This window comes from Passer montanus, unplaced genomic scaffold (assembly GCF_014805655.1).
Source record: "Passer montanus isolate IOZ18808 unplaced genomic scaffold, ASM1480565v1 scaffold108, whole genome shotgun sequence".
Lineage (NCBI taxonomy): Eukaryota > Metazoa > Chordata > Aves > Passeriformes > Passeridae > Passer > Passer montanus.
The window spans coordinates 1,262,318-1,289,199 of record NW_024357392.1 but is presented as its reverse complement, the minus strand read 5'-3'; the positions used below and the strand labels follow the sequence as shown (position 1 = coordinate 1,289,199).

General features: G+C 40.4%; 1 protein-coding gene across 3 annotated transcripts in view; it reads right to left on the bottom strand.

Moving 5' to 3' along the window:
* Positions 1–19,555, bottom strand: part of TNIP3 (TNFAIP3 interacting protein 3) — a 48,460-nt gene extending 28,905 nt beyond the window's left edge. For 2 of the 3 annotated variants that reach the window (XM_039722841.1, XM_039722860.1), the window contains exons 1-3: positions 19,101–19,555; positions 10,655–10,722; positions 3,956–4,041 (exon numbers count right to left, since the gene is read on the bottom strand). In XM_039722841.1, coding sequence (XP_039578775.1) covers positions 3,956–4,041; positions 10,655–10,657 — 89 coding nt within the window. In that variant the 5' untranslated portion in view covers positions 10,658–10,722; positions 19,101–19,555. The remainder of the gene's footprint in view (positions 1–3,955; positions 4,042–10,654; positions 10,723–19,100) is intronic. The other variant, XM_039722850.1, reaches the window with a different exon arrangement.
* Positions 19,556–26,882: the final 7,327 nt, after the last annotated feature.

Sequence of the window (26,882 nt, the reverse complement as noted above, 5' to 3'; positions counted from 1 at the left end):
CTTCAGAAAATATTAAAAGCATTTTTCTGTGGTCATACAAGACAAAGTATATCCCTTCTACGTGCTAAAGCATTCTAAAGTATACAAATATATAAAAACTACATATAGCAAGCTGTGATTACAGCAGGAGGCAATAAAAGATTAGAATGTTAACTCTTCTTAGTAAACTTCGGGTTAGTTGCAAAATTTCCTTTTTTTTTTTTAGTTAAAATATTTTACATGGTAGCAGAACATACAGATGTAGGGAAGGAAGCTGGCCTCCCAGCACAAGTTTTAGCAGCTTGCAGGGAAAGAAGAGAGCCCAACCTTCCTCACAATTTCCATGTCATATCTAAATAAAAAAGCCATGTCCTCCAAAAATAAAAAATGAAATGTGTCCCTTTGGTTTTCAAGTTATCATATCCTTGCAGAACTTCACTGTGCACTCCAATAAAGCTATATTCATTTCTCCACTGTGTTCAACTTGCTGCCTTTAAAATGGTTTTTACTTCTTGCTCCATGGTACATCTTTGCACCACTTCGGTTTTTAGGCTCCACTGGCCTATCTATTTATAGTTTTTGATATTATTTATAATAGTATAATGCTCTAAGTAATAATGATTGTTTGCTTATAAATGGTTGCATACTTTTTACAGCAATTCCATTTTTAAGTGGAGAGCCAGAACATGATCAGCCCTATGCTTTGGGCTTGAGCAGCATACACTGAAGGCTGAAAAATAGAATTTCCTCAAATAAGAAGGTAGAAGCTCCATAACAATCCTAGTTTTGCATCTCTTGGCCTTCCCCGCTTTTTACTGGAAATTGGCATTATTCCTTACTCATAGCAGTTACTTGGCAACAATGGACATACCTACAAGATGTCCCGAGGCATTTATTGCACAATACTAATACCAAAGCCAGAGAATTCTATTTGGAATGTTAATTTCAAGGCTGGTGTGCTGGGGTCATTTTCTTGTGGTGGTGAAAGCACAAATACACACCATAAACAATTGTGAAAAAAGGCTTTAAGCCAGGATTTACAGCCAGATGCCAACACCATGGAGCCATATTTTGATGGGAAATTAATTCCAGAGCTTAATGGTAAAACATGTGCTTTATCCCCTTGGGTGGGCATTTGGGATATAGGATTCTTGCTTGGCTAAGCCTAGGAAGTAAATTCATGAAAAAAAAGAAATTTCTGCATTTGAATTACGGAGAAAGAACTAGTCAGATAAATTTAAAATGTGCCAAATTTCAAGAAAAATTGTTTCAGCTAATATTTCTCTTATTTATGATAATAGTCTTCATGTCAGTAAAAGGCCTGTAGAATTAGGAGAAGAATCAGATTGAATTACAGAATATTTAATCTAACTTGCACTATACATAGACTTAAGAATAAAAATAGGGATATCATTCTTTAAAATGACAGTCTGTGCGTAGAACAAGCCTATTCTCTTATGTTCAATGTAATTTTGTAGAACTTTTGCTCTCTTTTAATTCAGTTTTGTAGAACTCTTAGATTTTTTTTTCATGCAAATACATTGGGATTTTTTATATTGAAATCTTCTCCAGTTAAGACCAAAAAACAGCAAAGAATTTCCAGTCTAATAAGAAATAGGAAGAATAAAATTTTGCCAAGAAGACAAAAATACTTCTGTTACTGAAAAAATTTTGCAGCCCTGTGAGCTCTTAGAAGTTTAGCAGACTCTGAGTTGATAGAGAATAGTTAAAAAATGGTGCAGCTCCCTAAGGACCAGTGGTGCTATTCCAGTACTCAACACTCCACTCAAAGTTTAGGCTTGGGAATTTAAGCCAGAACTTTTGAAATTGAGCTCCACTCCTTCCATGTTCCACCTCACATGTACCACCATAAAAAATAGTTTATTTGACATAAAACATACTGTGCTGGGACAAACACAAAAAGCACACCTGCCTTTGATGGTTATGAGTAGATACTTGAAAAGAGAGTTTGGGGGGGGTGGAGGGGGGGGGTGGAAATAAGGCAACACATTATTTCAAATTGTTTCTAGCTTAATATTTCATCCTGAGTTTCATCCCCAAAAATTTATCCAGTATTTCAAGAGCATAGCTGGAAAGCCAGCCAAGTACAATCTGAGATCTACCTGGCAGAACTGCTCTGTCCCAGAGGTCAGTGTGGGATTAGGAATAATCTCATCCCAGTGCCAAGAAGAGAGCTCCATAAGGTGTATGATAGGGGTTAAAACATGCACTGTGACCATAGCAGAGAAACCACTTAAAACTTTCCCTCAAATCTGATGTAGCCAAAACATCTGCCTCTCACCCCATAAACGTCCCTACACTTCTGTTCCCTTTACAACAAAGGAATGGGCCTTTTAAGGCCCATTTAATAGCCAGCAGCTGTTGGGCTGTCAAATGCCACATCTGGAGAAGCTGTGTGCTGTTAATGTGAGCAGAAACAATTACTCCTTAATACTTTTGCTTAATTTTAAGAATTACACAAATGACAACAAAAGGGGGGCATGTTCTTAATGGAAACACATCTGGTTCTCTCTGAAAACAAGCCATAAAAAAAAAAAAAGGGGGGAGGCCCAGTGATTAAGTGAAGCAGCACCTATAATCCCACCCAGCTCAGTGAGGAGAAGGAAAGCTAGTGATGTACAGGCACACAGTGTCTCTCAGTGTTTGACTACTCCCCTCAGGAAATTTGCAACATGCAAGACGACCATGGCTGTTGGCTTGCATCAAATGATGTTACTTATCACACGGTGCTGTTCGCTCTGTGCTTGGATATTCCTGTCCCTTGGGAAGTTTCCCAAAAAGAGCATCATCCCCCTTTCACTTGGATCTTCCACTTCATTATACTACCAAGACATTGACTGTCTTCCTGATGGACAGCATTTGGGCTGCATTCAAACCTCAGGAAAGCCAATTAAATTATTTCCACCAACTTTCCCAGGCTTCAAAAGAGCCCTGAGTGAGTTGCAGACAACTGTCTCCCTGGAGAGGCAGCAAGTGGGGCACTGTCACCCAGACTCAGCCCCAAGGCCTCACGTAGCTGCGTGTGGATCACCAGTGGAAAGGGAATTGATTTTCTGCCATGAAAATCAATCAACTGGAAAGCTTGGCCAAGCAGAGCCACCAAGCAGCACGTGCTGTCTGAGCAGATGAACCCCCCCACTAAAAGGCACACATGCAGAAAGCTGTGGGGAGGTGCCAGGAACGTGTTGAAAGAACTGAAAGCTGAAAGGACATGAAGGGAGGCAAATAGAGATGTTTTCAAGTGCTCACTCTTTCTATGGAGATCAATGCCTAGAGAAGGTTGTGCCCCTTTCAGGGCACTTTGCTGGCCTCAGTACGTGCCTTTTTGGAATGGTTTCCCTCCCATGGCCCCTTCTGGACTGGCTGCTTGCCCTGCACATTCAGCTGGAGCCCCACGAGTCTGTTCACATCTTCCACGTGCTGGTTCCTCTGGAAAGCTGTGACTCAGATGCAGTACAGTTACACAGAGCTGACATTTTTAACTGGTACTTGACACCACTCCTCTCTCTTCAAATCAGGAATCACCACAAGCAGCCCATCCTGCTTCCTACTTTAGCCTGGGCCAGGATGGGGATGCTTCACCAGTGCCCTGCTGAGCTGGGCTCACAGCTGGGCTGAGCCTTTGGAGGAAAACAAGCCCATGATTCATTTGAGTCAGTGTCTACCACACAGAGCTGAGGTATTTGCAGTGATCTACTAACAGCACGAGCAGGACAGACAGATGAAAACCATTTGGAAATGCAGCCAGGAAATGTAACATACAGTAGCTGACAGGGGACAGACAGCTCTTGAAGTCAGGTCAGCTCCTTGCCTGTAGAGGCTGCCAGGCAGAGGACACTCACTGCATCATACTTAATACTGTCAGTGTCATCAGTAGGACTAATACTACTTTGTGAAACTGCAGGTGCTCAAAAAAATTTTAACAAAGTTTTTCCATGTAACATTAACACAGTACCTTTCCATCTCGACACACTGATGGGGGCACAGCTCCATGCAATCCTCTGCATCTTTCTTCTTCATTTTGAGCTCCTCACAGTGAATCTATTAGGAACAGGAAAGTAAAAAAAAGCAACAGTCTAAGAAGAAAAAGTTAAGTATCCAATTACAGTGGGAACAGATAACAGTGTCTTGTATTTCTATTTTATTCTTCCTAAACTACAACTGGTTGGCAAGCAAGCCAGGAATCTGCTTCCTCCTTCCCAGCACCATCCTCTATTAAGTCCACCACTGTGTCAGGGACAGTTCTGTAAGGGCAGGAGCAGCAACAATCTCTGGTTGTAGTGACAAAAATCTACCCAAGGAGCAAAGCTGCCAGCAGTTGCAGGAACATTGGAAGGGCTGCAAAAAAGGCTTTTACTAATCATCCTAGAAGAATCAATTACTTTTTCATACTCTAGAATTCAAGCGTGTCCTCACATTGTCCAAAAAATTCCTATGCTTCATGGAAGTGCCCAATAAAACTACTGCTCCAAAATTAAGAGAATTTGAGTAATGACTCTGATCTAAATCACTTGGAGAGAAAAGGAGCCAAATGTAAGTTATTGAGAATGACTGTGTTGTTCAAGCACTCCACAGGCTCCTAACAAGCTTCCCTCTGGTCAGGCAAGTTACTCTCCAGCACTGTATTTCCAAAGAGAAGGGAGACAAATAAAAAATCCCAAACCAAGCTCCCAGAGAACAGGGCTGCTACAGGGTAACAATAAGCAGTCCGCCTTAAGATAATCCCTTGAAACTGGAGATTTTTGAATTAGACCTCCAAACATGAAAAAAGCAATCACCACATCTCCCTCTCAAGTGGGAGAAAAGATTGGACAAAGAGTGACCCAACATCACCTTGTCCAGAGGAATCATTCTGCTCCTGTGCTGCAGGCTGGTGACAGCTCAGGGTATGTTTCCTCAGACACCTCTAATTCATCAGAAAAGGAGCCCAGAAGACTTATTCTTCTCTTTAGATCAAACAACATCATTATGGTAGTTGCTAGAACTGAAAATTGACAGGTTTCATAAGACCTATCTTAAGGACAGCAAGGTGACCACTGAAATGAAGAGGGGAGCCATCCAGAGCTAAACCTGCTATTTATAAGCAAATCAGTTTTCAATTACAAGTCACTCTCCTTACTGGTAACATCAACTTAATGTGAAACCACAGCTGAACATTTTATAGAAACCATGCTGCTTCATCTATGTGCAAGGCAGAAATTTAAAATGAAAGGTTGCCAGCAGAAGATCTGAGGTGTTTGGCATCCCCCCCCCTTCTTAATTCCAATTCCTGCAGGCATTTCACATGTTCTAAATGCATCTGGTAATCACTAATTACAAGGATCCTATTAAGAAAAAAAAGTTAGTTCAGTTTCATGTGAAACCTGATTCCAGCTTCTCTGAGCTTTATGAGTGTCTGTTTAATCATAACACAATCACACTGAAGTATGGAAAGCTGCATTTGATTGATTTCAATGGGAGCAGCAGACACGGGGGACTAGTGAGGATTAAGCCTTACATTGGAGGGCCTGAACTTGGCTTGCATGTGTCTGACTAGATATAAAATTTGAAAAATATTGACCTGGAATGAACACTCTACTGCCACTGAAACAACAACAACAACAAAAAAATAAAGCAAAATGACTAAAAGGAAGCAGAATGAAAAAACCCAAAACTGACCCAGAACATTAGAGAATTCAGACTGCTACTCCAGCCCTAATTTGTCCCACTGAGCTTTGACATTTCACCAGTTTCAGATGTATTTTCCAAGTTGGGCACAGTATTGCAGCCCACATTAAAGGGATGCAGGTTAAAAGTTATTGAAAATATGACACCCATGTTGGTAAGAATCATGTAAGAAGAAAGCAACATACTGAAAAACTGGAAAGGAGAAAAGCAGTGGTGAATGAACAAGAATATATTTATTCAGTTATTTTGTTCTTTCCTGGTTCTGCAGTGTGAGACAGATTTGGGGGCCCTGCTGGGGAGCTCTCTGGGGCTGCAGTGAGGGCACCCTGGGTTTTCTGTGTTCCTGCTCCACTGAGCCAGGGAAACACAGAAAAAGCTGCTAAAAGCGGACGAGTCCCACATCCCTGCATGGCCCAGCTGCACACCCAGGCAGCATAAACCTGCATTTCTCCAGAAGCCCTGCTGCTCACGCTGCTGGGGTGGGGGACGTTGTGCAGGTCTCCTGACTCTTAGTCATATGCAGATTTTGCAGCTGAAATCCAAACCTCCACTTGAGAACCTGAACGAAAGAGATGCGACCCAGTCCTCGTGGCCCATGCAAGTGTTTGTTATTAGGACAACCAGAAGTTTTTACAACCATAATATGCAATGTAATGCTGTAGGTTTTTATTAGATCTGGCAGACTGAAGCTGAGATGGATAAAATTCAGCTACTTCAAAGAATTAAGGCTCTGTAAAAGAGAGGGTTGTAATGGTCATGTAAAGGATTGCCCAGAATTGCATAAATTTTCTGCTTTCTGTCAAGGCTTTTAAGAACAGGAACACCCTGAAGTAAAACAGAATCAGCCCTGCTCACAGATTTATGGGGTTTTGCAATAATTGGAAATGTTTGTTAAAAAGTGTGCAGAATTTCCTTGGTGCTCACCCACCAAATTTATCACAGCTCCAAGCCCTAAGTATTTTGGAGATACACCCAGAATAGGTCAAAAAGGCACTTTTTTGGCCGGAGTATTAATTTGCATTAAAAACAAGTTTCCCACATTGAAAAAACACATCTGGGGATGAAAAAAATTACATTATTCAAGAAAGACAATGAGACTCACTAATTCTAATGGAATCTTAACTGTAAAATTGATTACAACCAGAGAGGCACTCATCACACTGGTGTTTCAAAATATTTTCCAAAGTGCTTTTCACAAACATCCTTATTGTAAATGTTAAATCCTGCACTGCTCTTGCCCCATTCTCTTTTTCTTTCCCCAAGTCTACTTCTAGCTTAGAAGCATCGGATGTTTCAAAACCCTTGCTCATTTTACCCAAATTTGCTCAGTAATTCGCTTTTATTTCATTTGTACCAAAGCAAATATTTGTACCAATGCAATGTAAAATGAATGCCAGAGATGAGCCAGACTAAAAGCACAGAAAAGAGGGAAGGTGTTGTTTGGTTTGGTTTTCCTGCCTAGTTCAACTCCATGCTTCAATTTTACAGATCACCACCATTGCCAGACATTGTCCCAGTAGAGAGAACAGAAAAGAAACAATATGCCAAGTAAATTAAAGTACATGCTAACAAAATTCACACAAGGAATGAACCCACTCATTAAGTTACCTTTCCAGTAATACACATTTTTCTGTTGTGAAAGTTGCAGGGCCTGTCACAGCCAGGCTGATTAAATTTACCTCATTTAAGCATTACCCATTTTGCAAAATAGCTCCAAAACTAAATGGAACAAACAGCATCACCAGTGCTGTTGATAAACAAGCCAGCAGGTTACACATTATTTGTGTGTGGCTGTCATGTAGGTGGAGTGGGAGGGAGAAATGCATTATTACAGTAAATGTGATCAAAATGGAAGAACGACCACAGAAATAAAAGAGCATTTGGTGAAAGAGAGCCTAAACAACACTCACTGAAACTAATAAAAAATGAGAATAAAGCCTTCAATATTTTTTGGCATGAAGAAATCAAGCATAGAACATTTCTGCCGTCTCCCCCTACCTAGATATTTCTCAGGTTTGGTTTTCAGAGTAGCACCTGAGCCAGCCATTATCCTGCATGGCTGTCTGCCCTTTGCTGAAAATGCAGCTTCATACACTCAAATGCTGCCTAGAAAAAGCCACAAACACAGCAAGATCTGCCAATTTTCTCTTCCACCTGTTATTTCCTGATGAAGTGCTGAAACTTCAATATAAGACAGTTCCTAAGTAAAATTTTAAATCCAAAGCTTGATTTTAGCCAAAAATAAAAAGTAGATAGTTTCCTAGAGTATATAATTTTGTCTTGCCTAATTTAATTTGGACAAAATGAAACTGGTACCTGCCCTGTGTGAGGCAGGAAGATTTAGTGCTGAATACCTTAAGCTAATCTCCATATTAAGGACAATTCTCCTCGATTAAGGTAGATTTTGAGTAGCAGTTCCGGAAAGAATTTAATTTCCAGATGCCCTCTCATGGAGCTGTGATATCCACAACTTGATAAACAGTGTGGGCTATGCTCGCCCATACTGGGTTTGTGAAAATGCTCCTCTTGACACACACAAATTCATGTCAGTGGTGAGTGCAAAACACTGCTTTAAACAACAGGAACTTATTAAAAATCAATACAACACTTGTTTCTTGAATTGGAACTGAGACAAAACAAATTTGTAGGTATGTTTCTCACTTTGCCAAAGCAAATTTCTAAACATCTTTGGACTGAAGATCTTGAGAAGATCTAAGTCAGAAGATGATTCCCCAATGAGCATAAATTCCTTCTTAAAGTTGAAATCAGTTGCACAAATGACACCAAAAAGCCACCACAGTTGTGCTCAGCCTCGGGTGACACACGTTTTACATTTTACACATTTACATTTGGCTCACCATGTCAGCCACTCCACACAGGCACCTGCACAAGTGAGTTTAAAGCATACAGGCTCATTTGAAAGGCCACAAAACACGAGCTCAGTGCCAAAAATATCATGACCACACTTCCAACATGCAAAAGAGTCACATAAGAAGTGACCAGAGGAAGTTGCAAATATCATCTCACTGAGCCATCAAAGTCACACACAGCCTACCTCAAAACAGCCTCAGTACTTCTCCTGTCAAAATTGAGACTCCTCATTTTTAATACATTTAGAAGAAATCTTGTCTTCGTGGCAAATATTCAGTTCAGCTAAAGCCAATTAGTGAGCAGAGGTCTGGGTACAAAGTCCACAACACTTTGAGCACACTTACTGTACACAATTTCTGTGGAAGCAAATGGTTAATAGAATACAAATTAATTTTTTAAAAACTATATAATATTTTGATAAAATAAAGCCCTCAACAATTAATACCTTCTCAATGCTATTTTCTCATTATCTGTGTCCAACTTTAATTTGCTCAAAAAATTATTTGGAGGTGGGCAAGATGGGACAAAAGTACTTACTTATTTGTTAAATGTCAACTGTAAATAATGCAGTGCAAAAATGCTTTTTTATTATTATTCACTACCAAAGCATGGATGGGAAGCTTTCAGAGAGATAAAATACAGAAGTGAAAAGGAAAAATGCTGCAGGATAAAAGCAAGATTAATAACTATGATATTCATTGATAGCACCCAGAATGTGGGGCTTCTGCTGAACAATTTTTAACAGGGCTGTCACTGCAGTAAAACTGATGTCCTGACAGGAAAGGATGAAACTTTCTCATATAATCCAAACCAAGAGATAAAAGTTAGGAAGTATCAACTCCATGACTTTGGAATTAAATCTGTGCAGTATAAGGAGGTAGGATATAAAAGAGTAGCAGAAAGGAGATTGCTCCAAGTACAGGAGCCACGTGTTAAAAAAAGGTACCGGCAGCCCCAGCTACAAAAAGCCATGCACCAAAAAGAAGGGAAACTTAACAGCGAGAAGACAAGAAGAGTTGATTTAGAAGAGGAATGCAGCTCTGTAAGGTTCACGTCCTCCAAACAATCTTCAAAAACCCATGACAAAAAAAAAAAATCCAACAAAAAACCAAAGGAGAAAGAAGAGCCCACAGAAAGGTAGGAACAATGCAAGCAGCCAGTAGCAAAAACTTGGCATTGCTTGGCTGGCAGGAACACCAGTCCTAAACAACTCAGAAGCATATGTTGTTTTCCACAGATTCCAGCACCCCCCCCCATTCTGGATATGTGGTAGTGCCGCTGCCAGAAATTCGGACTCTGCCAGCAGCATATCACGAGGATCCAGAATTGAGCCAAGGTAAGATGAGAACTTTTGTTTCATTTTGGGAGGGAGATAGAACAGTCTGGAACTCCTACAGCTGCCACAGCACAAACAGAAATGTGCCCTCTGGCAGCAAGCAACACAGGCCCTGGAAAAAGGAGGCTGTAATACTGCAGCTCCAAGTATTCCTTACTCAAGGCTAGGATGCATAAAAACTTCCGAGGTGCAGCTTTAAAACCAATTTACAGCCACAAGGCAAGCAAAATATCAACTAGCCCATTCTCAAATGCTATGTGGATTATAGAAAGTAATTTGTAGTAGATGTCCTAATGATAGAACTGCCTAAGGGAATCCTGTGCCTGTTCCAGGCAGGGCCAGTAGCTCAGGGAACATCCCAAACTCAATAGAACAGATGAAACTTGCCAAGTTCTCAGCAGAAACCTTATCAAAAAAAGAGGGATTTTTGTCAAACCCAGTATAGGCACACTGAATCTTTGCAGCACTAAATTTACCCCAAAAAACCTGTTTAATATAGTCAGTAACATATATGGCAATACTTCCATTACTATCGCTGTACTTCTCATTGTCCAACTTTATTCAGGAAGAGTAAATAAAAGAACATTCCTATAGTCATTCTATATAAACAGTAGAAAGAAATTACAAAGCCACTTAGGAAAAAACAAACCTTTAAAATATCAGGTTTTGAATTTTAGGGCTTTTTGGTAGATGAGAAGGGAAAAGAGGCACATGACTTCACTCTGAGGCTGGGAAGAGACCTACCAGTACAAATTTCCAACGAATGCAGATGTTACTCACCATATTTAGGGAAGGTGTCCGTCTCTGCACTGCCAGGTTAGGACATCCCAGTCTCACATAAAGGCTGTCTAAATCAAATGAGAACTAAGTGGTTTGGAGGCAAAAGTGTATCTGTGTATATATATCTCAAGGTTTAACCTACACCCCAGGCTTAAGGGAAACCCCTTTCCTAAAGTCATTCTACCATTGAGTGCACATTCATCTCTCTCAAACACAGCCCACACAGACCTACTTGAAAGCAGTGCTTGTAAGAGACCACAGAGGATTCCCTCTCATTCTTCAGATTAGCACGGAACAGTGACACAACGCTTCGCCCACGCGTCAGCAAGAGCTGCTCTGTGGGAAAAGTGGTGGTCGAGCACGGTGGAAAAGCTGCATCAACTCCAATTGAATAGAACACAAACATCAATCTAGAAGCAAAATAATTTACTGTAAGGGCCAAATAGGTCAGGGAGCCATTTCTAGGAATGTATTTTTATTTAGAATTTATTCTAAAGGTTTCCCTTACAGAATCAGTGCTCAGTTTGACCAGCTACAGTCTCCTCATCAGCAGTGACATTCAGCTCTGTCCCTGACCAGAAACACCACCCTATCATATCTGATTTTCATTCTGAGGAAGAGCACACATAGAGGTGAAGGCTTCAGAAATGTCTCCCCCTCACCAGACAAGAAGTGATGCAGCATTTTCAAGAATCTACTATTTCAAGAATCTACTATTCATTCCAGGCTATAGCCCACTGCACACAGGAGTTGATTAGTCAAGTTTCACAGATGATAAAAATTATCGTGCTGTTACCTAGAAGTGAAAGATTCATGATAGGTAAGCTCAGAAAAACACTCATCTCTAAGTCTGATCGGTGTATCAGTTTCGGTTTTGATGACAACAAAACCTGTGCAGCTCTGCACCGAGGACTAAAAACCCTGCTGAGATTTTTAGGAGATTCCTGCTGTAACACTCATGATCTAACTGCCCTGAGACTATTTCCATCCTCCTAGCAGAAATATCTCAGCTGCTCAGGAGAGCAGGATGGATCTTTTCTGTCAAAGCACTTACTCAGCTCCTCATATGCACACAGAGAGCAGTCATTTGCAAATTCATGTTCAATTCACTGCACTTTGTTCAAACAAAACTATTCTGGAGGCATTTGCAATTATAACAGAGGAAACAACAGGCCAGGGTTAGGATCAGGATGTTAGAAACTAAGGTCCAATTCTTTCCCCTGCCTTTCTCTGAAGGGAGTCTAATTGTGTTTGTACCTCCTGGATCAATGTTTTAACTGCTGGAGATGCAGGATGATTTCTCCAGTCTTTTGCAATAATAGTCTTCCCCTCTATATGAAGCATTTACTGTCACTTTCTCAGACAAAAATTAATTACTTCAGTTTGATGGTTCACACATTTACCAACAAGAGATCAGGTTTACTGGCTGCCTGCATAAAATGATTTTTTAAAAAATGCAACAGCACCAACATCTTCCACTTCTCAGAACAGCATCCTATACACTCAGCTCCACATCAGTCATTTGTTCTTACCCTGACCTCTTGTTTAATTTTACATAAGTATTTATAAAAAGCTGAGCAGCCTCAACAGGTGATGTTGGAAACCCAGCAAAGGCTCAGTAGCAAAGTGCTGGGAGGTGAGTGACACATACTCAAATCCAAGCAGCAAAAGAAATCAAAGCCAAGAGGTAATCCCCTGAAGAAAAATGCTTTTCCCACTGGATAACTGAATAAGAAGGGAATAGCATGAAATATTACTCAGCAATGCATTCACACAGAATACAGTGAATTTAGCCTTCTATGGTTTTGGCTTCCACTGCACTCCAACACAGCTTTCACCTTTGGACTGATCAACATGCTTAATTGCAATGGGACTGGAAATAGTTCAGGGCATGGCTGTCATTTTGTCATCATCTGTCAGCTCAACAGTGACGGGGCTAAACTAAAACTTTGCATGGGTGCGAGTCCTGGGTTTATTACCCATCACCTGTTCAAAGAACCACTGTGGTTTCTGCCAGGGACACCAGGAATAGCCACTTTCATTCTCATGCAGGACAAGGAAAAGCCAGGACTGTTAAGGCTTTAAGGTCAGGTGCTTTATGCCATTCCACGAGCTAAGAGAAGTGACCAAAGATGAAAATTGATTCTGGGAAGCATTCCCTGAATAAAATGCAAACCACAAATATTTTCACTGGAGTTCTTCTGAGCCTGGGCATTTCCTGTTCTGCTGGGCTACTCCAAGCACCAGCCATGCCCAAAGCAGGCACAGGCAGGGATGTGATGCTCCATCTGTGCAGCAGAGGTTAACAGGGCACAGCATCCTTCCTGCTTCCAGAGAAGAGGAGATGAACATGTAGGCACTTCCTTTCCTGTTAACAGCAGCTTCACAGCCCTCCTGATTCAAACAATTAGAGGGTTTTCTTTTTTTACCTCCTGTAAACATTGGTGATACGAAAGTAATGACATTTTCAGCACAGCAAGGCAGGCACAACAAAGTGTTTGGTGGAGGCAGAGAAAAGCAGTCAATGGAAAATTTGAAGGGGGAGCCCTTTCATTTAACCTCCAGTGGAAAACTGTGGGGGTACAGCAGAAATCACCTTTTTACCTGACTTTCCCACTGCCCCCATTCAGAAGAAAACCCCTTTGGCTACACCACACAAAACTGAATGATAAAAATTTCATTGGTTCTTAGGCATACCCAAACCACTTACCTAGAAAAAGGCCAGGTTGGATGGCTGCCATTCAAATTGTTTTATTGTCCACTGAAGAGCTGCTTGTTTAGGGGCTTCCCTCAGGGGAAAAATAAGGAAATGAGTTAGAGAAAATTTAATATAATGCAAAGACAACAGCTTAAAGTACCAGATCCTTGGTGACTTGTAAAGTGCTTAATTGACATGTAAGTATTATTCAGGGGAGAAAAGAGCATTACAAAGAAGAAAGAAGACTGGGGGGGTGTGGGGGAAGCAATTTCAATAGTGCTCAAAACATTTTGGGACTCCAGTATTCTGGAGAGGCAACTTAAGACAGATTTGCTGCTCAGAAATGTTCTGAGATTTAGCATGAAGCTGACATTTTGATACCACACTTAGGGCATTAGGAGATTGTTCTGCTGTCCTCCACACAAGCCTTACTTGTTCCCTGGCTGTCTGCAGCTGTCCTCTCTCTCTGGGGCACAAATGAGAACTGCTCCCACGCACTCAGGGCTCTCTCAAGCTAAAATTCTCTCTTCTTCACTCACAAATAGGTTGGCTGCTCTTTTTTACTTACCTATGTCTTGAACAGGTTCACATGCCCCAGATCAAGAGGGAACAGGGAGACAGCCAGTCCCAGCTGTCAGGTTTTTGAGGTGAACTAAACACTTAAAGGTGAGATTATCTCTTATCTGCTCTTCATATACTATTAAAATATATTTCTGTGCTCACAGGAGTGGCTTTCTGAGGGAGGGAGATGCTGCTGCCCAGCTCTACCCTAAATTGTAGTGAACTGCTTTGATTTTAGTTTGGACTAAAACAGCTTTTGCCTGAGATGTATTAAAAGTCAAGGCACTTCCCACCCATTTTGTTCCTGCTCACTGTGTGGCTTTACTGCTTAGCTGTGAAGAGGAGACCACCTACAACAAAATCTCTCTTCCTTATGGAAAAAATGGAAATGTCACAGTTCCTTTATGAGGTCTTAGGTGGTGATTCAATGAATTCTTTACTTTTACTCAAATATATTATGCTAATTCACTGGATTTTCCTGAATATGCTCATGAAATGGATAAAACATCAAGTATGAAAACAGGCTTTACATCAGGCCAGCAGCAGGTTCCAGCAGGAACAAAGTTTGTGGGATTATGGGAACATCTCTTTTCTGTGTTTGTGGGAACATCCCTTTCATGACATTTGTCAATCCCACAAACTTTAAGCATGCAGCTTACTGTCAGGAAGGTTTGACTACAAAACTTCTTTTCTTGGCAATAAGACCATCTTGAGCTGTTTTCCCACCCACTGGTCTCCACCCCTACATTTTTTACTGAAGGACTACAGTGTTTAAATTCTGGTCCAAATTGGAATTAAATCTAATTTTAAGCAGTGTCTAACTCCTCCAAGAAAGCATCTTCTCTTTCAGCACCAACTTCTAAGAGATTTCCTCCTTATCCATACACATTTTCACCTGCTTGCCAATTACCAAGAGAGGAAAGTCAGCCCTGGAGCTATTCTAAATTTACTACTCTCTACGTCAATGAAATCTTAAAGCAACATTTAGTGGTTTGACAGAAAAGTGACCTTTACTATATGGAGACATGATATTTTTGCAGGAAGCAAAGCATTTTCACCTAGATTCAGGGACTGCCAAAACCTGCAAGTTGCAGGCACTTGCCTGCGTTTTGCTATTTCTTGGCTGAGCTGCAAAAATAAAATCAGACACAGATCCCAGAGGATTCAGAATTTTCTCAACAACTTGATCTACCACAAAACTAAGTTTTTCTGGTCTCTGATTTTCATCTCAGCAGCATGGAATGCAATGAGCTACTGTGTTCACCCAGAACAGTGGATAGCTCTACAGACAGGGCTGAGAATGGAATGACAGACAACAACATGAGTCTGAGTTAAAAACCCAAAAAAGAAAAAAGAAGCAAAGTAAGAAAAGGAAGAAAGGAAATAACTCTGATGGACCCAGTGAGAGATAGTGTTGTTTGTCCTCAGCACAGGTGGCTGAATAGAGGAAGATGCCTCCACCTGGGTTTGCAGCTGAGCAAGGGCAAAGAGAAGTGAGGCTACCTCAGAGGAGGTATCCTGGCTGCTGGTGGACAGGAGGAAAGGCACTTTGGAGGAGAGAAAAGTGGGGAGAGGTGATATATCTACACTTCAGATGAGAACTGTATTCTTTCCCAGCTTCTCTGGAGGATCTGATGACCTTTCCACAAGCACCAGCATTCACCATAGCACTGAAGCAGAAGTTGTCTGCCCCACCTTCCTCATGAAGCATATGAATCTAATTTTCCCTTTTTGTGAAATCAAGAGTAATATCTGCTTACAACGCTGCAATATTGTTCTCCAAGTGTGTGGTAAAGCTAATAACCACACAAGAGAGGGCTCTCTGGCTGTTAGAAGCCAGATCCAAATATTCCTAAGGCAGCTCTCCATCACATAAGCCTGTAGACACACACACAAATCTATAAAGGCAAACACTCCTATATATCCTACATGCAAACTGCCTTAGAGCTGTTTCCTGTTACCAGCCAAAAGGACTATAAAAATGAAGGAACTCCTGATCTCAGGCTGCTATTTCCACCTCATATTACCTTAATTTTATGGAAACTGTACCCTTGTGTTATTTAGATTTTACTCATAAAACATAGACAGAGGCAGTGTATAGGCATTGGGGAACAATGAAGAAAAATGTAAAACTTCTTTGAACAGCAAAGAAAAAAGTTGTTAAAATGATTAATTTTTATACATGATGTAAGGAAAAGCCATTATCTGGAGAGGAGATAAGGTGGGGTATTTTTCCATTTTCCTTTAAGAAGAAAAAAAAAAGAAAAAAACAAGTTCTTGGAGCACTGAAATGTTGTAGCAAACAAAGTTCTACTTCCCTTATGTACTTCCCCAGCAATTATAACCTAGGAAAAGCATTAAACATTGAGGATTGTTTTATAATGCAGGGATATTTATCCATCTATTAATCATGACCTTACTCTAAGCTTCTGCAGTTCTCTGTGCATCCTATTTGAAGGAAACCTTAAACTACAACAGAGTGTCTGTGAGTCTGATAGATTACTACTTGTGAGTCTTCTAAATGTTTGCAAGCATTCAAGGTTAGTTCAACCTAAACTAAAAAAGCATATTCAGCCTTTTTTTACCATTACCTGAGGGCAAGCAAACAAATCAGGCATTATAGAGCAAGCAAATCAGGCATTCTAGAGCATTGCTATGGGATTCTGAGTCTTCAGCATGAAATACCTTTGAAGAGATGCTAACCCAAAGGCATTTTGGGGGTTGAGGGGTGGAGCTGTGTCCTCCCATTCAGCACAGGCACTCCAGTCAGGAAGTTAGGAACTGTGTGTCTCCCAGTCTGGTTCAGAGCAAGGCCCTTTCCAAGCATTCTTAAGCATTCTTCCTTAGGAAATCCCCCCACCTTCAGCTCAGAGTGTTTTTTTAACTGCTCTCTTTCTTACAGCATTAGTCAAAGGCCATGGGAAATTGTACATCTTTGTGGCTTTTATTAACTTATTTCCTTTCCAGCAATATGCTGTAAAACCAGTAGTGAGACTCTCTTTAAATTCAAGTGTTACTGTGGCTCTATCAGCAGCCTCATGTTCCTTTTCAATGCTCACTAACTACAGCCTTCTCTATTTTAATACTGAACACATTAATACAAAATGCCTCTAAATGGTGCCTCTGGTAATTTGGGGGGTTGTTTTGGTGTAGCCTGTAGAAGTTCTTGAGTGAACTCTAAAAATAAGGAAGCAAAGCCAGAGCTGAAAGAGGGTGTAAAGTCAGCATTCAGAGGGCAGGCCTAGATTACCTGCATCCCTAACAGGTAAGCTTCAAATCACAATCTCCATCCTCTGTATGCACACACAGGGATCTGGAAATTGGTCAAAACTCCAGCATGACAGAGCTCTGCAGCAGTTACTTCAGATGAAAGAAAGTGATAGACTATGGTTTCAGAACATTGCAGCTTAAAGCAGCAGGGCTTAACCAACAATAATATAGATATGAGGATAGCCAGATTTATAATGAAGGAAGAAAACTGAAAGCAATCTTCCACATCTAAAAGAACCATTCTTAAAGAAATTCAATTTTGAATCCCTAATGAACATACACAGACACACAAAAAAGCCCAAACCAAACTATGCTTCTTGCTGAATGGATTTTAATAGCCTTTGCTAGAAACAAACAAACTATTATGGTTTGGGGGTTGTTTTTCTTCTTTATGCTCAGCTTCAGAGATACAGAACTGCTTTTCAGCTAGAGATGGGTTTTGCTCTACTAGACTCCTAAGTTGCTTACTTGTTACTGGAATTGCCATTAGGCCCCTAGTAAACAAATTAGCAGCAACACTGCTTGCTCACCCTACAACTCCCCCAGACCTTTCTCTGCTTTCAACTGCAACCTACGCAATGGAACAGGGTTCTATTTTAGCAATAATACAATTTCATAGTTGGAACCCCCTTCAGTTTGAAGCAAACAGCAGCAGTGACTCATCACAAGGCTTCTTTTTTTTTTAAAAAAAAGGGGATTTCCTACTGAAGTAAAGCACCAATGAACGTCACAGGATGCAAAAATCAAAGATCACAGTAAAGAGGGAGACTAAGGATTCTTCAGGGAGGCAATACAACTATAGAAAAAAATGGCTTTTATTTCAGCTGGAGGCTCACAATCCAAACTGGATTTGTTCTTCTAAAACTGAAATGAGACACACACCAGAGCTTGAAGCTTCACTTTGAAACCCAGCCGAGCCAACACTGAGCTGCTTTCAGCAGCCAGCAGTGGTTTTGGAGCTTTTGATTCATTCAGGATTCTGGCAGAGACAGAGCCATCATACACATCACCTTCAATATGGTACCTGACACAGAACTAGGCTTGGTTTAACTGCTGGACCAGGCAGTAGAGGGAAATGCTATCATTCCCCAATACCTGGGCTCCTTCCATGAGTCACAGCCAAGCACTCTGCTGCTTTCAGTAAGCATGAAGGCCACTTTCAAGTTACTGTTTCTAGTAAAGATAAACTTCCATGCACAGTGAAGGCAGGAGAGTGGTTGCAAACTACGTGGGCTGTTTCCTACGTAGGCTGCTCCTAGGAAGGAGCTGCCTCCTGCCTTGAGTACAGATGCCAGCCAGCAATCAGGATTGTTGGTAACTGGGCGCTGCCCAGTGGGTGAGGCTTTCAGAGCACTGGCACACCAGGAAGTTTGCAGCAGCATCACGTTTTTTGGGGAAAGATCAGCAGGCAGAGCCTGAACCCAGGGTTGTTCTGCCATCAGACCACAGTGGTACCTCACCAAGTCACAGCTCCTGTCTGCTTCAGTCCAGGAGAGAATGACAGCTGCCCAGCTTCAAGGCCCTCCTGCACTCAGCCCCCAACAAGAGCTGCTTTAGGTATCAGCTTTGTACTAAGCTTGGCTACAAAAGTTCTCTTTCTTCACTACAGAGAGATGGAAAGTGGAGGCAACACCAGCAGGCCAATCTGTCTTCTGCCTCTGCCCTTTCCCTGTGCTATCTGCATGCAAACAAAACATCACAAAACTGAGCAGCAATTCAAATATCTCATTTTCAAGTGCCAGGCATGGAAAGCAAGAAGTAAGCAGGAAGTATCAATATACATGAATTAAAAGGAAAGCAATATAAGGGGTGTAAAACAGCTTCATCTCTCCACAGGAGCTGCAAAGACCTGGCCAAAGCCTCCCCCAAATCGTTTGTGTATTATTAATTACTATATAAATTAGAGATCAAACTCACCCCTTTGTAAAGCTGCTATTCTTTGACAGTAGAGTTTTGTGGAAAGTCTTTGAAAAGAAGAGGTTCTCTGGACTGCCTCATAGATCCAGGTGTTAGAGACCCTTTTTTACCTTTCTCAGGCTCAGCTGGTCCAGTGCTTCCATCTATAGAAAAGTCATGGAAACAAAGAACACTCTTCAATGGAATCAAGGACACCAATTAAAGGACTACTCACACAACTCCACAGAAGCCTGCAGTTGCTAAGGAGGGATAGAAAGCCAGAGGCACCAGGCATTTAAGGGAAGGAAAGGCTGAGTGTTTAGACAAAGAAAAAAAAAATCACTTCAGCTGAGCTGTGCTGGAAGACAACCCACAACATTTTCTAGAAGTCTCCAATTCTTCCTTCTCAGTCAGTAAAGGATCAAGTTAAATTTCCATTCATTATACTTATGCACAGGAAGAAGAAATATTCTTCTGAGCAAGTAAGAAACATGAAATCTTTTTTGAATCTCTTTTCAGTCCTCTTTCTCAAATTCTCTTAATGCAGCAATTTTTCTTGCTACATCTCCAATCTTTCCTGCTATAATCTCCACACCTACAAGCCCCGCAATAAAAATTCATTTTTATTTTGTTCAAATTATTTCAATTTGGTTCAAATTTTTCTAAAAAAAACTGGTCTGTATCAAAAAAACCTGCTTTGTTCCCCCAGGCTTAGCTGGGTTTCATCTGCTGACCAGTGCAAGGTATTTTGAAATGCCAGATGGGGGAAGCTGCAACCAGCACAGAACTTTAAGAACATAAAAGAGATCCATTTTTTTACATTCTCTACAGGAGATTTTGTTTACCCCCAGACTTGGCCATCTCCACAAAATGAGAGCAAGCAATAGAAAAATAAAAACCTTTCAACACATCTAGTCAAAACAGTTATCCAGTATCACTCAATAGGAAAAAAGATCTTATCAGTGGGTGAAAATCACCAGAAGGTTCTAAAAATGAATTATTGGATAATGAAATATCAATTAAAGTTCTCTAAAAACTCATTTTTGAACAGCATTTTAAAAATTGTTTGGGATATTTTTCCTGGCCAGTTTTTCCTCAGAACATCAAACCTTTACCAGGCAGGACCATGAGTTGTGTAGTGAGTACACCCAAACCATGCCAGTGCAACTGATTTGCAACATTTCCATGTCTCATTGTTTCACTTGAAAGTGAATCTGAATATGTTTATTTCTATAAGTTAAATTTTATTTCTGGATAATATTATCTAGATACACATTTTATATATATATATATATATATATCTCCAACGGTTTAACACCTCAATGGACTAAGGAAGGACAACTTCACCATGAGAAATTTTACCCGTCTCGTTTATTTTTAATTATAGGTGAGTGCAGAGCTTTAAGTGCATCTCACTATTCGGGCAGCTTTTTACAAGCCTTGCAGTTTATTCCTTCCCAAAAAGAGTTGAAGGCGATTCTGTGAAACATCCCACAAGGTGTCACTAGAGATTCACCAGCCAAAATACTCCTCGAATGCCCTTCCCCATCCTTGCTCCCCCTGCCTTGGAAACATGTTCGGCAGCTTTGGAACGGGATCAGCAAGAGTTAATGCCTCTGCAGGAGCTCCTGGTGCAGCGGGGCCTTTCAGCTGTGAGCAGCAAGGCGATGATTTGAACAGTAAATGAACCGAGTACACACAGATCAATGGGAAATGCAAACAACTTCAGGCATCAACTGTTCATGAACTACCTCAAAAAATTCACCCTAATACAGAAAAAGAAATGAAACCAGTCGTCAGCTCTGCCTCAGTTCCACACTAGTGTTAGAAAAGATGGCTTGTCTCATTTTGTTTTGATCATTCACAGTTCCATGCCCATCCTTCACACTTAACCATGCAAACTACACAGATGTCTTGCAAAAAATCAGCTATCACATATAATTATGTGCTTGCTCCTAATTTACAGTTATCATGAAGCCCTTTCTATTGAACATTGCATCAACACAGCATGAATTCAAAACTACTGTGCTGAATTTAAAAAGAAAATACTCCCTATTGAAGGGGAGTACCTTCTACCACCTGCCTGTAGTTCCCTTTCATTTAAAAAAAAAAAAAAAAAAAAAAACACGAAAACCCAAACCAGATCTCACTGGAGAGAAGGGTTGCTTAGGATTTGAAAACCATCTCTGATGCAGCTCCCAGGCAGAAATTACAATTCAGTATCTAATTTTTCATCATCTCTAAAAAACCAGTAGTATTTGGAGCCTTAGAAGATGATATAATTACTCACAGGTGAACAGAAGCACAGCTGACTCAGTACTCACCTGCTCCAAGTACACCAGGTGTAAGGACTTACCTTGCCTATTGCCTGGCAGACACACAGCTGTAGCACATCTTCCAGGAACAAAGTTCCAGGAGCATTTGAGATCTCCAAAATGTATTTTAAAAAACAGGAAGGAATAACACGGCTACTCCGTAAGTTTACTTTGGAGAGGAAAATACCATATGCCAAGAAAACTAACATTAATATGTTCCCAAAAAAGGCAAGCCAGTGTTTGCCCTGTTTTTCACAAGCTTATAGAATATTTCCATTCAAAACAGCTGATTACTGTAAATTCAGAAAGTTTCTTTGCATGTTCAGGTTATTTTGCAAACAAATCACTTTTGTGGCTATGTCCTTCTATGCTCCTCTCCTCCACTAATTAAGTGGGTTTATTCTACTTCAGACTTTATGAACACACATCAATACCTCACTGAAAAATATTATCATTCCATGAGCAAATTATGAAAAGAATTTCCATTTTTTTCATGGTTTGTGTTAACTTGGATAGTCAGGAGTCCTATCCTCCATTTACACTCTTAAGAAGTGCAAATAATAATATTTTCATTTGTCCTAGTTTTTGTGGAGCCTTAAATCACTATGGCAAGACTTGTATTTTACAGCTCATCTTGACAGGCTGCTAAATTGGTTTCCCTACACAAGGGTATTTTTTTCTTTTTTCCAACTTTGACAGCAAAGTTCTTCCACTCCACTTGAGAATTTAGAGGTTATTACAGTGTGCATAAAATGTTTAAATGAAGACTGTAACAAAAACAAGTAACTTTTGAGACCCTTTATATTTTTAAGTTCACCATTTAGGAACTGAGATTTCTCCTGATTGCCAATAAATAACACTTTTTTCTCTCCCCTTTCCATTTCCCCTTTGGCTTTCCTCTACTATATCCCCAGATTTGGGAGGGGAGATGCCTACAGCTACAGGCTTTTTAGTACACTCAGGGGAATCTGGAAATGGCTTGTCTGAAGGATTTCAGAGAACCTTGATCTCTATTGTTTTTTGTAGATCCATTCACTAATTTGTATTTCAAATGCTCAGCTTCAAAAACAAGAGAGACCTTAAAGTGGTACTCATTTGTTTAGGCAAACAAGTTTGCAAAGCAAAAGGGATGACTTCTAGATGAAAATTTAGCCACCTAAGATACAATAAAACTAATTTTGACTGTGTTCTTTATATCATTGGTCCTCGTTCATTCATGAGCTCCAACTGTTTTTCAAAGCACTATTTCACAAAGGAAAAAAAAAAAATCCAACATCTCTCTCCATGTTTCTCTCTAACCCTAGGGAAAGAACTCTATCAAACCCTTACCAAGTCCTGCCATGAAATACATGCTCCCAAACGCGTGCGGGATAACAATTCCCTCCTAGGGAGGGACTGGCAGAGCTCAGTTTTCATGTGCAGCGACGGTGCCATCTACAGCCCGAGCGAGGCCACAACCACCCCGCCGAGCTGCTGCAGCCACAGAGAGCTTCCCCATGGGTTTTTGCCACACAGCTGCTCCTCCAGAATTCAAGCCTGCCTGAGGATGAAACTGGAAAATTATATTTAATATTGATGTTTAGGAGGATGTGTTTTGTACTTTACCCGTGGAGACACAAAGTATTTTCTAGCTGTTTATTCTCAGGCTTGCATGGTTTTTAAGATTCTTCAGTTATGGACTGAACTCACTAATAGCTAAATTGGGTGTTTAGCAGATGTTTCTATGGAAACCATGTGTTAGAGGCAAGAAGCAGATGAACATTATATTTCTGTTGTCACACACACACACAAAAGACACTGCACAGAGTTGTCAGGCTACCAGAAGAAAGTTACTGGGCCTTTTTACAAGCCATAGTTTAGCTGTCATCTGTACAATAAAGACTGACATCTATGCTTGTTATTTAAAGCAAAAAAAAACCCCAACTCTCCCAGTGCAGCTGGCACATTACTGAGAAGCTCCATTTCATAGGAATTAGAAATTTGTAAAGACAAAGAAAGAAATATTAAAATGGAAATATGTCAATAAACAGCCTGAGAAATAACATGCCAATATATAAAGTCAATTCAGAAATAAAATATACACTTGCAGGTCTGCTCTAACCAGCAGTGTGGGCAAGGTCTTTCCAAGGGTGCCTGAAATAAGGACTAGAAATGCAGTTTGTAATCTGATAATCAGACTTGATGGAATAAACATTATGAACCACAGGGCTGATTCCCTTTGGTCTCAAAATTAATTACCTGGTTATTCTAATCTGTATAAAGAGATAGGGTCACAAGGAATTGCTTCAGGAAAAGCAGAAGGAGAAAAAAAAAAAGGAAATAGTGAAAAAGAGGGATCTTCAGCAAACACATGTGCAGAGTTCAGTGACTCCATGAAAGCAGAAGGGTCCCAGGGATGCCAACAAGCAGAGCAGCCCTGATACAAATTGAGAACTATAATTCAGCCCCTTCCCACACACTCCAGTCAGCAGCTTCACCTCACCCTGCACAGCAGAATCTGGGCACTAGGGAAAGACACCTTTAAAAGAAATTAAGAAGAAATTTTTTTTAAAATCCCAAACATGCTGACCTTTTTCTTTGATAAGTAGAAAGATTATTTAGGATCTTTTTTTCTAAAATATTTGAGATGTTTTTCCCCTCCAGTCTGATGGATCTGTAAGTAAGTGCACTTCTGCTTTATTAAGTCAGTGAAGAAGTTATTTGTCAACACTGGAAAATACAGTTCAACCCTGACTAATTTTTGCTTGAGCAAACTGTTGAGGCAGAAAATGAAATTAAAATATTGCACCTGTGATACCACAGGAGAACTATCCCTTATCCTGCAGCAGTTCTATGTCCATACATTAGAATATTTATCAAGGTGGCATAAACGCAAATAGCAAGGATGCCTATTTCAGATGGGAAAATGAAATGGATTTACAAATCAGATCCCAGAGCACTGAAAATGCCTGAAAGCTTTCTTATGAATTTCGAAGATATAACAAGAGATTTATGGAGACTGTGCCATAAATTTTAAATCAATTAATTAAGGCTTTGCTCAGGAGCATGGAGAAAAATGGTGTAAGACCATACAACTTAATAAAGCAAGGAAAATATTAGAGAGAGAGAATAAAAGGACCATGTCCAAGGGAACCATAAATTCACCTGAGAGAGTGAGTCCTGAGAAACCATGGTGAAACTCACTTAGAAAAAATTAGTGATGGCATTAGAAAGAGCAAATAAAAACTAGAAGGTTGTAAAGAGATTTCAACAGAAACTTAAAAAAATAAAAACATTTTCCTCTAAAAAGTGCTAATGTAAAAAAGCTTTTCAATGCAAGCACATGTCATTTTAGGACAGTGTCCCTATCATAAACTGAATATATTCTACAATATGTTTGGGGAGAAGGTTTTATGATTATTTCTCCAAAGAATAAGAAATAAGCAGAAGTTTCTTCTTTGTGGGGAAAAAAAAAAAAAAGGAAAATGCAAGGAAATAAGGGCTTTTCATAGAAAGCTTTATAATACTCCACAGGAGGCTGAGAAACAAAATTCAACCTTTTTCAGGCAGCAAGACATCTTTTCAAGTCTTGGTTGGCATTTTAAGCACCCTACAGGGCAGAGATGCAATTTGTAGAAGTTTGTTTGTATCTCTACTAGATTTCTTCTTTTATGAAAGCACTAACATACAAATACCCTTAAACCTCAAAAACAACCCTGGCTTGTAGGACAGCACTTTTGCAGCAAAACAAAAATTGTGTGAGCCTAACTTGTAGGACTGTGAGTCTGTATTTTTTGGGATGAAAGGAACCAGGTTTTACTGCTTTTGACTGAGCAGCTTTTGTTGTACTGATGTGGATGAGGAGTTGGGGGGAGATTAAACACTCATAATAAATCAGCATGTGACCCTTCATCTCAAACCACACCAGAGCATTTAAAATAATTTCATAATCCATCAGCTTCACTGGAGCTTCAACAGAGGAAGCTAATGGTGATATGAATGTCCAGCAGTATTTCTGGAAGCCAATTTTGAAGGGTAAAGCAGGACTTGGAGTATAAACAGAAATAAAGAGATTGTTGTCAGTGTTTCTGAAGGGCTTTACCCAACCTAACCTCTTTAGTGTGCATTAAATCCACATTTACCTGTCCCCTCCTCAGGCTGGCGAAGCTCCTGGTCCTTTCCACTGCTCCCACCTGGAGAGGCACCAAAAGGGCAGCTTCCATTTGTCCCAGCCTTTTGCCCTGTGCACTGAGATGCTGTTTTGTTCACAGATCTGCTCGATGAATACAGTTCCTAAACTCTCCCAACTTTTCTAACACTCAGATCAACTCTAATCGATACAAAAATATAGCTTGCCATGATTATCTTGCTCTCCCATCTCTCCAAGTCAACAGCTCTACTAAATCCTTTTCTCTACTTTTTTTTTTTTTTCCCCCGGGAAATAATCATCTAGATCTCCTCTGCAATATATTTCTCTGATCTCCCAGGTGTCCCTTTCACTCGGCTGGATCACTTTTTCAATGGCTTCTACCATACCCCAAGACTGCCAGCAGCACATGAGCTAATCCTGTCAGCAGCACACAGACAGGGCTAACACATCTCCAGGCTGAGAATTTATGTACTTACTCCCTGGATGCAGGCACATCACACATCTCTGCTGCTTTGGCAATCATTGGCAATTGGTTATTCCTTGGAACAGGCTGACATTGGATTTTTTTTTAATTGCTACTGTTACAATTACTGAGAGGGTTCAGTCCCTTCTACTCACTGTTTTCCTTGTTAATACTCTGGTATAAGTTGAACAAGCTGACACATCTGACACTTTTTCCTCATTCATTCAATTTCCAGAGTCTCTGTTCAGTTGAATGTGTCCTTTCAGGCTCCTGTCTTCATCAGCCTGTCAGTCCCTGGCATCATCTCACTGCAACTTAAAGGCTTAGCTTCTTGCAGCTGAGAATAAAAGAGGTTTCTCTTTAATTTTATCAAAGACATAAGTAATTGCTAACTAACATAATAAAAAACTTGAAGAAACATTTTTCCATAAAGAACATGACAGCTTTGATAGATATGCTGTTTAGGGAAATGAGCATGGTTATTTTTTTTATGTTCTCTGATAAATTCATTAGCCAGGAATATTTTTGTGATCAGATGAACCATGCAATTCTGTTGCTGGAAGATGGAAATAAGCACAGGCAGGCTGAGGGACAGCAGGGCTTGTCCTACAGCCACACACAGGGTAGAAGCCACTGCAAGGGATAGGCTAACCAGCCTGGACTCAAAACTGACACACTTCAACAGCACAACTGGTTTTGTTGGCTAAATCAAAGCTGAAGCTCTGGCAGGTTTAAAGAACATGGGAAAAATCCTGGTGGTGCTTATGCCAATAATGGATCTTTTATTCCCTGCAGTCAGGACAAGATTACCTGGCTTCAAGACAACTACTCTGTCAAAAATGCACAAATAATATAATTACCATTAAGAACAGCAGGAGAACTGTCTTTTGTATTTT